We start from the raw sequence: 14,812 nt of genomic DNA on the forward strand, positions 1-14,812 counted from the left end.
GTGAGGGAGCCAGAAAAGCAATTAGACAAAATAACATATTGTGATAGGTGTCATGAAAGAATCAAGCTAATACAGCCGATCAAGCTAATAACCAGGTAATACAGGGTAGTTGGGGGACGCTTCTGTGAGGTGGTGATATTTTGACTGACCTAAAGACTGAGGAAGTGGCCAAAAGGAAAGCATGGCAAAGAGCTTTATAAAAGAAGTGTCAGCATGTGTATAAGGCCTAAGGCAGGAAAGGGCTTGGTAAGTCTGAGGGTAGCTGGAGTGCTGTATGTGGGTAGCACTGAACGATGCTGGAGGGGCTGGGACCCCATCATGCAGGGTCTTGCGTGCCTTAGCAAGAGTCTGCATTTTCTTCTAAGGGAAGCTATTGGGTGAGGGGGAAAGTATGCAGAGAAGTGACCTGGTCCAGATGAGGAATGATGGTGGCCTGGACTAGAGTGGTGGCAGTAGAGACGGAGTAAAAGAGGAGGGATTCATGTACTATTTGAGTTGTGGTGGTACAGCCGGCTCTCGAGTTCTGGTTATGTTGGTCATCTCCATATCTCCCCTCTCTTGGATAAAGGGGCATCTCTGGAGCTGAGATGTGAGGGCCAGACAGTCCTAAAGATCACGATAGGCCCATCTGAGGAACCAGCCAGAACCCTTAGATGGTACCATTGCCTCTTACCCAGGGAACCTACCCGTGAACCAGCTGAGACTGGACACACTCTCAGCAGAAAGGAACCAGCTTCAGTGGAGCATCTCCTTCCTCCAGAGCCCCAGCTACACTCGCTCCCATGGGTTGCCTCATTCTTTCCTCGACAATGCTGTGAAGCTGACTTGTCACCTCCACTCACTGGGGAGGAGGCAGAGGCTTCCAGGGCCTAGGTGACTTGCCCTTCCCAGAAGGGAAGAGCAGAATCTAATGCTGCTTCATCATTTCAGTGATTCTCACATATTACTTCATATAATCCCACAATCACTTGGAGGTAGCAGAGCAGATGATGGCACCCTAAGTGACAGGTGACTAAGCAGGAGCTCTCACGAGGTAAGTGACTTGCCCTGTGCCATTGAGTGAGTACATTCTGCTCTGGGCTGGGACCCTGATCTTCTCACTCCAAAGCCTCTGCTCCTTACCCAGAGAAGCCAGGGGAAGAAAGAAGGCCTGCGGTTCTCTGAGGTATGGGGTTTATTCATTCTCTATTCCTACAGTAATAAATTACCACAAATTTAGCAGCTTAAAACAAGACAAATTTATTATCTCACAGTTCTGTAGGTCAGAAGGCTAGGTGGGCTTTGGTGGTTGCTCTGCTCTGGGTTTCACAAGGCCAAAATCAAGTGTCCCCTGGTCTGGGCCCTTATCTGGAGGCTCTGGGGGAGAATCTGCTTCCAGCCTCATTCAGGTTGTTGGCAGAATTCAGTTCCATGTGGCTGTAGGACTGAGGTTTCCGTTTCCTTACTGACATTCACCCAGGAGCCTCTCTCAGCCCCTCGAGGCTGCCTGTATTCCTTGTCAAGTTGTACCTTCATCTTCAAAACCAGCAATAGGAGGTCAAGTCCTTCTCATGCTTCAAATCTCTCTCTTTCCCCTGCATCTCTCTGACCTCCCATTCTGCCTCATTCTTCCTGCCTCAAGCTGGAGAAAGATTGGGCTCATCTGGATAATCCAGGATACTCTCTCTATTTTAAAGTCCATAACCTTAATCACACCTGCAAAGTTACTTCTCCCATAATGTATCCTAGTCACAGGTTCCAGGAATAAGGGTGTGAACATCTTTGGGGGACCATTCTGTCACCTGGAAGTGCAGCCCCAGCCAGGTCTCTTTGGGGGCCTCCTAGGCAGCATGTGAGCAATTATAATTTCCAAAGCTCTCCTCTGTGTATAGGGTTTGAAGAAAGGATCTCTGTCATAACCATTGGTATGCTCACCTGAAGGGGAAAGATAAGGGCCCTCAGGTGACCAGTCCAACGACAGCCTTGCTCCTTTCCTAGCACACAGGCCAGCCAGGGCATTCCATGATAGTTTCAATTAGTTCCAGACTCTGTTCCAGCAACTGATACCAACTAGTAACTAATAACGAGTCAACTTTCTGGATGTATCAGACACAACCTCTAAGGACTCACCTATAAGACCTCCCTGGGGCCACTGTGATGAGCTCCTAACAGGCCTTCCTAGGTCAGACAGACCAGCCTCCCTGAAGCACATCTCTGATCTCCTACACTCAAAAAGATGTAATGGTTTCCCATCCCCCACAGAATCAAGAGCAATTCCTCGGCCTGTGAACCAGTGGCCTTAGACTGTATGACTATACTCCCAGTCCTGATGGCTCCTCTACTTCCCCTCACTAGATATTCAGCCACATGGAAGACCATTAGCATCCATCATCCATCAGTCCCTCCTTCTCTGTTAGTCTGTCAAGCCCCTCCAGCCCTGAGTGCCCAAATCCTCCTTCTTCAAGGCTCTGGCCAATTCTCCCTTTCTCCATAGAACATCTCCTTCTCCTCAGCTGGAAGTGGTCTCTGGAGTGAAATTCACACGTACTAATCTGAGTCTCACTTTCTGCTCTGTGTAAGTTATTCCTGTCCAGTCTGAAAGTCCACTGAGGGCAGCAATGTTTTAATTTTTTTCAAGGTCTTACATGTAGTCGACACTCAATTGACTGAATTGCTCTTAGATTTATAGTTCTTTTAAATACTCTTCCAGTTAACAGATAAAGTAAGCTGAATTTTTTTGGTATCAAATATCCCCCGAGGAGACAGAGGTAGGACTCTGTTTTCCTTAAATTTTTAAGGGGAAGTGTATGCTCATCAGGCTGTGTGTCCCACAGAGGCCTGCAGCATTAGAGACACAGAGCGCCCAGAATCCCAATCCGTTCTCAGCATCAGTGGTGACCCCACTACTCACTCACATAGCCTACCACCTACCCTAGAGACTGCTTTCTCCCAAGACTGTTCTTCACACAGTAGAGGGAAGGCTTGGCCTCCTGGCCGTCTCACTCACTCCCACTCACTTCAAAAAGCCTTGGATCCATCAATAAGCCTGTACTTAATGTGCTCAAGTCACTGTCTCCACATTACATACACTGTCTGTGCAGCTATTCCAGCTGAACTAGACCATCAATGGTGGCAGACCCTGACTCTAAAAGATCTCCATGATTTAATCCACTCCATTTCACAGTCCTGTGTACCAACATGGGCTCAGTGCCTTTTAGTTGAAGAGACTAAGGCATTTAAATCCTAACGTTATGTGGCAACATGACTTAAAGAGCTCTGATGAGTTTATTCCTTCCTATGAAAGAAGTTAGATGTTCTTTGTGGAGCTGTCACATAGACATATACAGGTTAAAAATCAACTCTGCTTCCTGGAGTGGGCCTAGCTCTCAGAATCTTTCTTCCCTTTAAACTGAGCCAACATCTGGAAGACACATGGAAGAAGACCATTAAATTGTCTTTTTTTTTCATAATCAGGAAAAGGAGAATAAGCAAGGCTCACTCTCTCAGAATTTTTCTCAGGCTCCTGGACAATCTTCCCAATCTAAGGACAATATTTTTCTTTCATTTTAATTTCAACCAAAGAATCACATGGTTAAAAAAATAATGACCCCTGCCATACACCTCCTCATAGCAGGTCCTGCTCCCCAGGGGCAACCACTATTACCCATATCCATTTATGTTTCTTTCGATGATTATTTCCATATCTCTGGAAAACAAACCAATACTACTTCTTGATTTATCAAATTTAGACATTATCTTACTGAATTCCTGCCATGATAAACAAGAATTTATCTCACTTACACAATGGCCCCCTCTCCTCCACCTGCCTAATTTTGACAGGCAAATCATTACTCTTAGCTCCTCTACTGGAGTGGCTCTCAACATTAGCTGCATCAGAATTAATAAGCTGGTCAGCTTATTAAAACACAGCTCCCTGGGACCCACCCCTTGAGTTTCTGATTCAGTAGGTCTGGGGTGGGGCCCAAGAATTTTCATTTCTCACAAGATCCCAAAAGATGTTGACACTGCTGGTTCAGTGACCACACTTTAAGAAGTACTGCTCTACTGACGACCTCTGCAATTATAAGTAATAAACCGCTATTTCTTGTTTCATCCAGTTTTGCAATATCTCTTGACTCACCAATTTAAAAAATTAAGATATTAAGAGAAATTCTGTCATTCTATTTTTACCTCTATACGGTCAAATTTACTGATATTTAAATTTTATATTATAACCATAGCTCTGATTTGGGCTTGACTATAAATACAGAAAACCAATAAATAGTGCTAATGTTATAAAGGCTACATGAGTACTGTTCACAGTAGAGCCAAGACAAATGTCATAATTACATACCCTCCTCTACAGGTGCAAAGTTAAACTCCTAGAAGACTCAACATTTCCTTAAGGGAGAATATCTGTAGTATCAAGGTCCTTTTCTTCCTTATACTCTTCTACTTGCTCAAAATCCCACCACATTGTCTTATATTTGAACCGTGACATATTGACCCCACTTCAATTTCTTCTGGAAGTTTGTGATTGCCCTTATTTTTTTCTTATCCAGAGAAGAAATATATTCCATCTACACTGTATTTCTTGTCATTCTATCTATTACTGGCTTCATTCTGCTTGAAGCTTGTTGGGTCCCTGTTCTCAGTCGATCAACTGTTTTTTAGATTTGTGGCTCGATTGTCATGCTGGGCTTTCTTGTCGGTAGACTTCTGGGAGTTAGTTCTACCATTTTTTCTATTGTACATCTTGCTCCTTCTTCTTGTCGCCCTCGTTTTGTTGCAGTACATCTCAGGTAACTTCTCTGGAAGGGTTACTAGGCAGGTAAACTTTCTGGGTCTTCGCTTGTCTGAAAAATGACTTTATTTTGACCTCACACTTGACTGTTAGACTAAGCATCAAATTCTGGTTTCCAAAGCACTTTCTCTCAGAACTTTGAGGCCTTTATTTCACCATATTCTAGCTTCCAGCCTTGCTAATAAGGAATCTAATGAACTACTTAATGTGATTCTAATTCTGTTGTAAGCTGACACACACTCCTCACTATCACCATCCTGTACTCCCTTTCCCTGGAAGCATTTGGAATTTTCCTTCAGCCTTAGAAGCAGTGGCACTTCAAAATGATGTACCTCAGATATTTTTGATTTATCCTGCTTGTAAACTGATGGGCCCTTTAAATTAAAAATAATCTCTCTTTAATTCTGGGAAATTTCATTCTCGTATTTTTCCTATCATTTCTTCTTCATTTTCTATGTTTACTTTTTCTGGTATTCCTATTACTTGGATATGGAACCTGGTAGATTGATCCTTTAGCTCTCTTTTCCATTTGCCTTTTAGCTCTGCTTACTGAGGGATTTCTTACCATTATCTTGTAATCCTTCTAGGAAATTTTTGGCTCTGTAACCATATTGTTAATTTTCAAGAAACTTTCCCTTATTCTCTGATTCTTCCCTTTAAAAAGAAATAGAACTCCAACCATTTTCTAATGGACACAATATATTCTTAAATCCCCTTGTGTTTATTACAAAGTTTAAGGTAGTTTTAACATCTGTATAATCTCTTCTAACCCCTGAATAATTTATTTCCTTCTAAGTCAATTATTCTATTTGTTTACTTTGGTCTTTTTGTTTTCATATACCACATTCCCCTCACCGTCCCCAATCTCAGGTTTCCTGGGTTGTCCATTCATATTTAAGAATAAGGTAAAAGAGCTGATTGGAAAATCTGTGGCTGTGTTTGGGTGGATGATAGGAGGGGAAGCTAGCTTTTACAGTAGAGGCTCCAAATGCCAGAAGTAAGGCTTTCCTCTAGGGAAGCAGCCTACTCACACTACCTCAAGCAGGTTATTCAGTTCTTTAGAGAAGAAAATGCCTGGTTGCTTGCTCTTCTGCATACCTGAAGTATGTAGGGGTAGGGACAGGGGTGGACAGTCAACTCTTCCACATACCAACCTTCACTTAATACCTCTCTTCCCTGTTTCAGCTTCACTTCTCACTCAGGCCTCCTTTATAACTGCCGGCCTGACTGTGGCTGCAGCCTCTCAGCTCCACATATAGAAAGGCACTAAGCCATCTATGCATAGTTCAAGGTTCAACCAACAACACTCTTCCATCTCCCTTACTCCCTAAAACTACTACACTCTTTCATTGGCTGATACCCTTTCCCCCACAGTGTGCTCCTTCCTGTTCCTATTTACCCATGCATAATCCTTGTAATGGGGTCTCAGGAAGCACAAACAAATATTTGTGCTTGGCAGGTCATCTTGAACCAGAAGTGACCAAGAAGAGCATTTTAATGCTAATGTGTCCCTGCATCTCTGATCAGGCTGATTTACTGAGTCCCCAGCCTGACTTCTCACCCCACTTCACTGTCAGGAGATGACATCAATTTCTACTTCTCAGTCAAGGCAGAAGTCACCAGCTTCCTGCCCTGCCTCTTCATCTTATCTTCCTCTCCTCTTTTCCTCGCCTTCGTCATGCCTCCCTCCTCCACTCTGCCCCACCCACTTAGACACTCAGTGTCCTCCCAGTCTCTCCCCTGACTGCCCCCCAGAGCCTGTTCCAAGTATCAATGACCAGCAGAGCATACTGGCCACCCTCTTTGGCACTTGTGTTTGAAAGAAGTTCATGTTTGAATGCAAAAGCAGCATCCAAAAAGGCAGCACTGCCAATAGGTTGTGCATATATCTGTAGTGTGCACTGTCAGCCCTGCCCAGATCCCTTTACAACTGCTGTCCCCATCCTCCAGCTGACGTGAGTGTAGGCAGCTAACTGCTCATATTTGCATCCTTTTCCAAAGAACTCTGCTCAGCTGAAGGGAGCATCCTACAGGAGAGTTATATTCTCCTTCCATACCCCACAGCCAGCCAATAGCTGACTAATCTGGGGTACAAAGGGCCAGCCCCCTTGCCTCAAGGAGAGGACAACTCTTTGGTGTAATTTATGCTCCAGAGTCCCCAGCTCAGGCCAACGCTAGACTTTAGCTGAGACCACATCCTTGCTCAGCTCCTTCCCCTTCCTCACTTCCTTACAGGTTTCTCTCAAGAGCACAGCCTCATGAGACCATGGTGCTCCCAAATCCTTGTCTCAGGCTCTGCTTCGAGAGAATCTGACCCAAGACAACATGGCGGAGACTTTGGGAGAAAATAGGGATGCCTTGGTAAAAATTTCACCACTTAACTGAACATATCTGGATGGACACCTCAAACCCAAACACTTCTCTGTGGTTCTGTTTACAACTTTAATCTGCAAGGCCGGGGTCACTAACTGCTAGTTTTCTCCTAAATTCAGAGCAGTTAGAAGAACCATAGAGGGTGGGGCTGGTGGGTGGTTCCACAGCTCTGCCCCCACACTGCACAGGAGTCTGGTTTAGCCAAAAAAAGTTTTTCCTGATCTTCCCCAGGGTCCTGGATCTGTGGTGATCTCGGGTGTTAAGGAAAGATTTAAAACCAACTTGGGATCTCAGATTCCTTGCATATTTCCTGCATAGCAGTCAGCACAGCACATCTCACAGATGGCTCAGGGCAGACAGGCCAATGCTGCTGCACAGAATCAGTTTATGGGCTCACTCCTACCTCACGTGGCCTGTACCTAACATTGCTCTGAAGTTCCTCTACACAGCAGCACATCCTGGAATTTGATGAGCTTCAGAAAGGATGTGTGGTCCACCTGCGCGGGCAGAGCTCTAGTTTCCAGGGATACTTGGGTTGGCCATTTTTAACTCAACCACCAATTCTAGCAAGATGAAGTCCTTGCTTCTTCACCCCATTCATGCTCCACCAAAAAAACATTTATTGAGCACCAACGGTGTCCTGATCTAAGCTCTGGAAACAGTCGAGGAACAAGGGGCAAGTTCATGACCTCAAAGGGGTTATAATTTTCCAACTGCTTGAAAACAGCCTCAATGTGTTTAAATCATGTGGCTGTTCGAAGCAATCCCAAAGATCACACATTTCATCATTTTGCAGACTACACAAGGGAGGCCCAGAGTGGGGATATGCCCTGGCCACCATCTCCCAGGCAGCCAGGACCATTACTTCTGCTGTATGCACCCGCCACTGTAGGTCCCGGTTGTGAGCGTTAAGGTTCTGACCTGATTCTTTTGGGCAATCTTTTGCCCCTTTTTCCAGCGGAGCACTGGTGTCAGAGCCGGCAGCTCTCGCTCCTCCTCTCCAGTCACATGCTCACCCAGGCTGTAGGCTGCTTCAAACACGATCGGGCTGATGACGTCCTGTACTCTCCGCTGAAACAATAAACAAACGCGCACATTAACTGCTAACGCTGGCTGACATTTGTAGAGCATTTCACAGTTTACAAAGGTCTTCCACATGAATTGCCTCATATGATCCTCACAGCTACCCCTGTGAGGTAAGATTTTATTACTTTCATATTTTAGATGAGGTAACTGAGGCCGAGGGCAGTTAATGTCTTGTCCAAGGTCACTCTGCTAACAAGTGGGGGTTTTCTACTCTACCTTGCGTGGTGCCAAATCATCTTCTCTTTAGCATATGGAAGACATTACCTTACTCATCTTCCAAATATTCTTCTAAGCTAGTTGGCGGGCGGGAAAGTGTCTGCACTCACACTCCAGCGCTAACCCTTTGCATTCACCGGGTTTTGATGATCAAAGATCTTTTGCACTGATATTAATATGGATTTTGTATTAGGGCAGGAGACCCAAAGACAGTGAGGGGTCCAGCATCTTCCCAGAGTTAGTCATCAATGGAGCTAGGGATGAAAGTCTGACTTCTGGCCTTGGTTCTTTCCTCTGGAACCAAGGACTTTACGACCCAAGGGAGTGAGAGGCTGATAGTCACCACAGGAAAGGGGAGGGAGGGAAGGGAAGAGAGTAAATATACAATGAACACCTACCAAATGGCAAGTACTGTGCTAGATGTTCTAGGGAGATGAGCACCACGCCCAAACCCTGGGAGCTGGGCTTATTGTCCTCCACTGTACAGAAAAGGAAAAGGAGGGGGCCAGCCTGGTAGCACAGTGGTTAAGTCACACGTTCTGCTGTGGCAGCCCATGGTTCACCGGTTCAGATCCCGGATGCAGACTACACACTGCTTGTCAAGCCATGCTGCGGTAGGCATCCCACATATAAAGTAGAGGAAGACGGGCACGGATGTTAGCTCAGGGCTAGTCTTCCCGAGCAAAAAGAGGAGGATTGGTGGCAGATGTTAGCTCAGAGCTAATTTTCCTCAAAAAAGAAAAGAAAAGAAAAGAAAAGTGCAAGTTCCCCAGGCCACAAGGCTGATAAGGACTTTGAGTCACATCTGTTCAACCCTGGAGTTCCTCACCTTTCGGCACAAGTGTCACTGCCTCCCAAGGACTTTGGGTCCTCAGTCTAACAAGTTAGAGTTAGAGATAGGGAGTAAGCTGGTAGGTGGGCTTCTGAGCAGCACCAACGAGCCCAGTCCTCAGTGTTCTGCATCTGTCAGGGAGAGACAGGAGGTGGGGAGCCAGCAGGGAAGAAGCAGCGGCCTTATTGGGAAGTGAAAGAAGTGGGGCGGGCAGGCAAAGGCAACCACAGCACCATGAGCAGAGCCAATGACTCTCTGTGTGAAGTTTGGTGGAATTTGGAGCAGATTAGTTCTGTGCTGAAAAACAGTAGAAAGTGCTAAAGCTCCCCAGAGGCATACAGTGAGGGGTTTGCTCCACCCCTCCCTGACACCCCGTGCCCCTCTCCATAGGCAGACATGCCTGTCAGTGTTTGGGTGTTCGTCCAGACTAAGGATATGCAGGCAAATGGTAGCTCATTACACGCTGTACTTTGTTTTCTTGACTTAGCATAGCTCCTGGAGATGGTTCCATGTCAGTACATAGAGCTCTACCACCTCCTTTTTAATGGGATACCGTATGTCATTACAGATGCCCTTACTGACCAATATTTGGACTCAAAGCTGCTTTAACAAGTGCATGGATGGCAGCCCACCCACAAACTGTAGCAACATTCTCCAATATGGGTTCTGTGAACCTCAGTTCCCCAGAAGAAGATAAATAAAAGGGTCGATAATCAAGTAAGTTGGGAGGACATCAGGTTAAACAAAGTGAAGGGGTTTTTGTTCTGTTTTTGTTTGTTTTTACTGCAATTGCCTCTGAGAAAGAGTAGGGGGGGTCCCAAGTTCATGGGGTCATGGAACCCTGTGTTTCCTCAGAGCTCCTCAGGGCACGGGTGTTGAGTAGAACATACTCAGAGACATTGGAGGGCAGGGTAGAAATCTCCCACAGCCCAGGAGAAGAGATGGTGTCCAAGCCAGGGCAGTGTGGAAGTAGGAGACAGAAGTGGCCACGCCTGGGGCTGCTGACTGTGGGGCAGGGCAATAGGACAAAGGGGCATGGATGCCTCCAGGGTGGGAGCTAGAGTGACCAGCAGATGATTTATATCTGTGTTCAGGAGAGCATTCAGCTGGGAATAGAGTCAATCATTCAGCATAAGTAAAATAGAGGACCTCACAGGGAAGTGATGCAGGAGCCTTTGAATAAACTGTTTCCAGAAAATTCTCTTGAACTTCAGACTTTAGGAAGAGATCTTTAATGCCTATGTCCTTTCCGGGAGCAAAATACACACCTAGGATCCAGATTCCCTTTGCCTGCTGACTCTGCCAATCCAAATTTAAAGACTTTCTGAGGTGAGGAAAATAATGGAGTGCAATCTTAATGTTTTTATAAATAAATGCTTTAGTGTTTCTTTAAGGTTGACTATCTTAAGGCTTTTTCATTTAAATCCTTCATGAGGAAATGTCAGTTATTATGTTGTTATTCTTGGAGGAGGGACTGAAGATGAGGGTGGGGGATTTAAAAGCCACTTAACGTTTCCTGGCTACTGAATGCATTTCAGAGCCTGGGCAAGCTCTTCACAGACATTATTTTCCTTAATCTGCATAACACCTGAGCTGGTAGATTATTGCTCCCACTTCACAGATGAGCTCACAGAGGTTCAGGAGCTCAAATAAGTTGTGCTCCATCCCAAAACCAGTAAGTGGTGGAGCCAGACTCAGTCTTAGAACCAGAAGCAAAACTATTTTCCTTGAAGTCCATAAATTATTATTTGAAAATTATCCCAAACGCTTTAGACTCTGACATCACCCTAAAAAATTACCTATTTTCTTTAGAGGATACAGGGCAAGGGAAGGAAACGTTTCTCTCAGAAGGAAGCATGTGAATAAATGACAAATAACTAAGAAATAGGAGCTTGAAGTGAGCGCTGTTTCTAAACGTGCAGCCATTCAAGCCATGCTTACTGTGGAGGGAAGCCTTCGTCAGGGCACAGCTTACTCTGGATGAGTAACAAATTCTGACATATAGGGGTGTGGACGCTGTGCTCTGGCGCTGATTGCATGGACCTGTTTTAACTAAGAAGTTTCAACAACAGCTTCTTACTACGTGTACCAGTAGCTCTGGGCAGAAGGGACCTAAACCGCAGGCAGAGGCCAAGGAGGGTGCAGCAATTAGAAACAAGCCAACACCCCCAAAAGGAGAGCCCCTCCTTCCCACACTGGGTTTGTTTTCTGTGAGCTGCAAAGGAAAAGTAGCAGCAACATTTAGCAGTTTCCTTTTCATTTTTGGAAGTGCAACTTTCCTCAGCTCAGCGCTGCAATTAAGTGGAGGAACTCTTTAGGATGGAGAGGCTTAGGGCTCTGGCCCAGACTGGAATCACTGAAATTTTACAGCTTGAAAAAAGTTCACCACTACAAAATGAAGCTTCTAAAGTTGAACACACACTTACTGTGACAGACCAAAAGACAAGAATCTACCTTTTCTTGCTAAAAATCTACAGAAGTCTCTTGTTTTGAAAATTGAAGGAGCCCACACAGAGAACACCCAGACTGGTGGCAAAATTTACAGCGGCTGAGGTTTTACTGGGAACTTACCATATGCTCAATCTGAAATTTATTGAGTGCCTACTTTATGTCAGGGCCCTGGGGAGACAGAGATGAAAGACCTTCAGGGGAAACAGGCAAGCAATGACAGTCTAGTGCAACATGCACTAGGACACAGGCTTTGGGAACACAAATGAGGGACGTCTGATTCGGCCTGCGGGTTGGCAGGCTTCCCAGAGGAGGTGCCCCAGGTTTAGTCATGAGACAGAAGGACATTAGCCAGAGAGCAGGCATGGCTGGTCTAGCAGGGTGGAGAGGGCATGGGGTGTCCAGGGCACGGGATTAGATGTGATTCCCAAAGGTGGGAAAGTTGAGCTTATGGGCAGGAAGTGGGGGACAAGGAGGCTGAAGGTTGGAGGCTGTGTTACAGAAAAATCCCTCTGGTTTCCTGGATTGATAGGGGTAAAATTGACGCAGGGAGGCCAGTAAGGAGGCTGCATTCTAGAATGATCCTTGTAGCTGTAGCATGGAAGTGGCTCGATGGGAATAGGCCCGGGGACAAGCAGGTAAAGAGGAGGCTTCCATAAGCGTTCAGAGGAAAGATCATGAGGGCCTGAGCCAGGACAGAGCAGTGGGGAGGGAGAAAAGGGGAGGGTTGAGGCTGATTTAGGATAGCACTTGGTGACTGGATGTGGGGGATGAGAGAGAAAGAGTAATAGAAGATGCCTGTGTTCAGCTTGGGTGAGAGAGTGGACACTGGAGCCACTCGACATCATGGGGAACCAGGAGAAGGAACAGCTGTCCCTTAAGTTTAGGTGTGGACATATTGAGCTTTGTAACAACACAGAAATCCCCTTCCTGTCTCCAAACTCTAACTCTGCAGAGAATCTCCCAAACATACTGATTTGAGCCTAAAACTCCATGCTTCCTTTTCTCTTCCACTAAACTGTCTCCCTGTCCCAGTGTCCGGGGTCGGCAATCCCCAGTACTGGCTCATATAGACCCACTATGGGCCCTCTGCCCATGCCAGGAGCTCGTTCACCCATCTGTCCAGGGACGGGCTTGGCCCTCCTTCGGAGTATGTCTTCCTCCTCCCTCAGCTCACCTCACACACAGAGATGTTCTCCTGGGGACCCCAGAGAGGACTGCAGGGACTCACAGGGTCTGCTGACAAGAGGGAGTAAGAACCTCAGGGACACATGCCTGAGGTGCCATCCTAAGGACCGCCATTCCTTCAAGGAGAGTCCTTCAGGCTTCCCTTCTCATTAATTCCCTTGCTCTGAAAATGAAATACAAGTAACTCAGATGGAAAACCCAGCAGGGGAGGCCCCTGACAGGCTGGTGCCACCCATGCAAGAGTTTCTACAAGAGGAGAGGACGGTCTGCCCGGCTCTCCTGGGGCAGCTAGGCAGTTATCAGAGTCAGAAGCCCCAAAGTCTTTTGTCTCCTTTTCTTGTGGAACCATGGAATTTTCACTGCTGCGTATAAGCAGCTTCACATCACAAGACTCCATCTGCCTGGCCAAAGGAAGATGTGCATTACTATTCGGACAAACACCCAGGATGACTCGATTCCATGTCTCCCTCTATGACCCTAATAAGCGGGACCTGAGCACGATGCACCTCCCAGAGAGCCATCTGACCAGAAACCTACCGCACAGCTGCTTTTCCCCATGGAAAGGTTTTCATCTGCCTTAGCTAACTAGCAGCTACAGTGTAAACTAAATGAACACAGGAAGGGTTGACCTCACTTTAAATTTGCAAATAACACAGAAGGTCAGCAAATAAGCAGCTAGCATTAAGCGAGATAATGGGTTTGGGAAAAACCCTCTGTTTTTTTTTTAAGGAGCCCTCAGTATTTTTTCTTTTTCCAAACATGTGATCTTTCTGTCCCCTCCATCCTGTATCCTTTCTTACTATTTCTCTGCTCTCCACACCCAACTCTACTTCTGCCTACAGTTATCTTGCTGGCACTCCTAGAAATGAGACATCTTCAAAAGTAGAATGCCTTTTCCTTTATCTCTGTGATCATAACGATTAGAATAGCAGTTAAAATCCTATACGCAAATTTTAAATTCTCATAGGCTTAAGTTTTGCATTCCTAGTAATAGAGTAACTCACTGAAGATCTACGTGCCCGCCACCCCCTCAGACCCCAACAACTAGAAAAGCTGGACAACAGACACACACACACACACACACAGCTGTTTAAAGCTATCAGGGAACTATCAAGACAGCCAGGACTTCAGAATCTAGGGTCCCAGAGAGAAGTAAAGAACACTGAGGTGACCTCAACATGTAGTGGCACTTTTCCCTTGAGCCGTTTACAGATTCGCAAGCAGTGTGGAATGAGAGGCTAAGAAACTGAAAGTAAAGTGGTGGCTAAAAGACCAAATCCTCAAGTTTCTGAGCTGAGTTTCTGGCAGTCTTAGGAGTCTGTGAAGAAAAAGTTAAAGCTCAGGGCGGGGCCGGCCCTGTGGCCGAGTGGTTAAGTTCGCGTGCTCTGCTTGGGTGGCCCAGGGTTTCACTAGTTCAGATCCTGGGCACGGACATGGCACCTCTCGTCAGGCCACGCTGAGGCAGTGTCCCCCATGCCACAACTGGAAGGACCCACAACTAAAAAACATGCAACTATATACTGAGGGGATTTGCGGAGAAAAAAAGAGAGAAAAAAAAGATTGGCAACAGTTGTTAGCTCAGGTGCCAATCTTTAAAAAAAAAAAAAAGCTCAGGGCCAGGACGCAAGGGCCAAGATCCCAAAGAGAAGGGAAGCATACTGAGGCAAGTCCAATATTCTACACCACATTTACTCTCAAGGCATTTGCTGATGCCAAGAAACCAAGCAGAAGGCAGTGGTTAAGGTACTGAGAAGACAAGAGAAGACTATTTAGCTTGGAGACAGCAGGAAGGACCCACGAGGTAAGTCAATAGAAAAGATTCAGACTGAAGCATGGAGAGGAAAAAGGATAGAAAATTCAGAAATGAACCTAAGAGATATACAGGC

General features: G+C 46.0%; 1 protein-coding gene across 2 annotated transcripts in view; it reads right to left on the minus strand.

Annotated features, from left to right (window-relative positions):
• ITGA9 (integrin subunit alpha 9) overlaps positions 1-14,812 on the minus strand; it is a 332,491-nt gene that overhangs the window by 154,155 nt on the left and 163,524 nt on the right. For both annotated transcript variants that reach the window (XM_044754042.2, XM_070493860.1), the window contains exon 16: positions 8,078-8,227. In XM_044754042.2, coding sequence (XP_044609977.1) covers positions 8,078-8,227 — 150 coding nt within the window. The remainder of the gene's footprint in view (positions 1-8,077; positions 8,228-14,812) is intronic.

The sequence above is a fragment of the Equus asinus genome, chromosome 21 (assembly GCF_041296235.1).
Source record: "Equus asinus isolate D_3611 breed Donkey chromosome 21, EquAss-T2T_v2, whole genome shotgun sequence".
NCBI classification, from domain to species: Eukaryota; Metazoa; Chordata; class Mammalia; order Perissodactyla; family Equidae; genus Equus; species Equus asinus.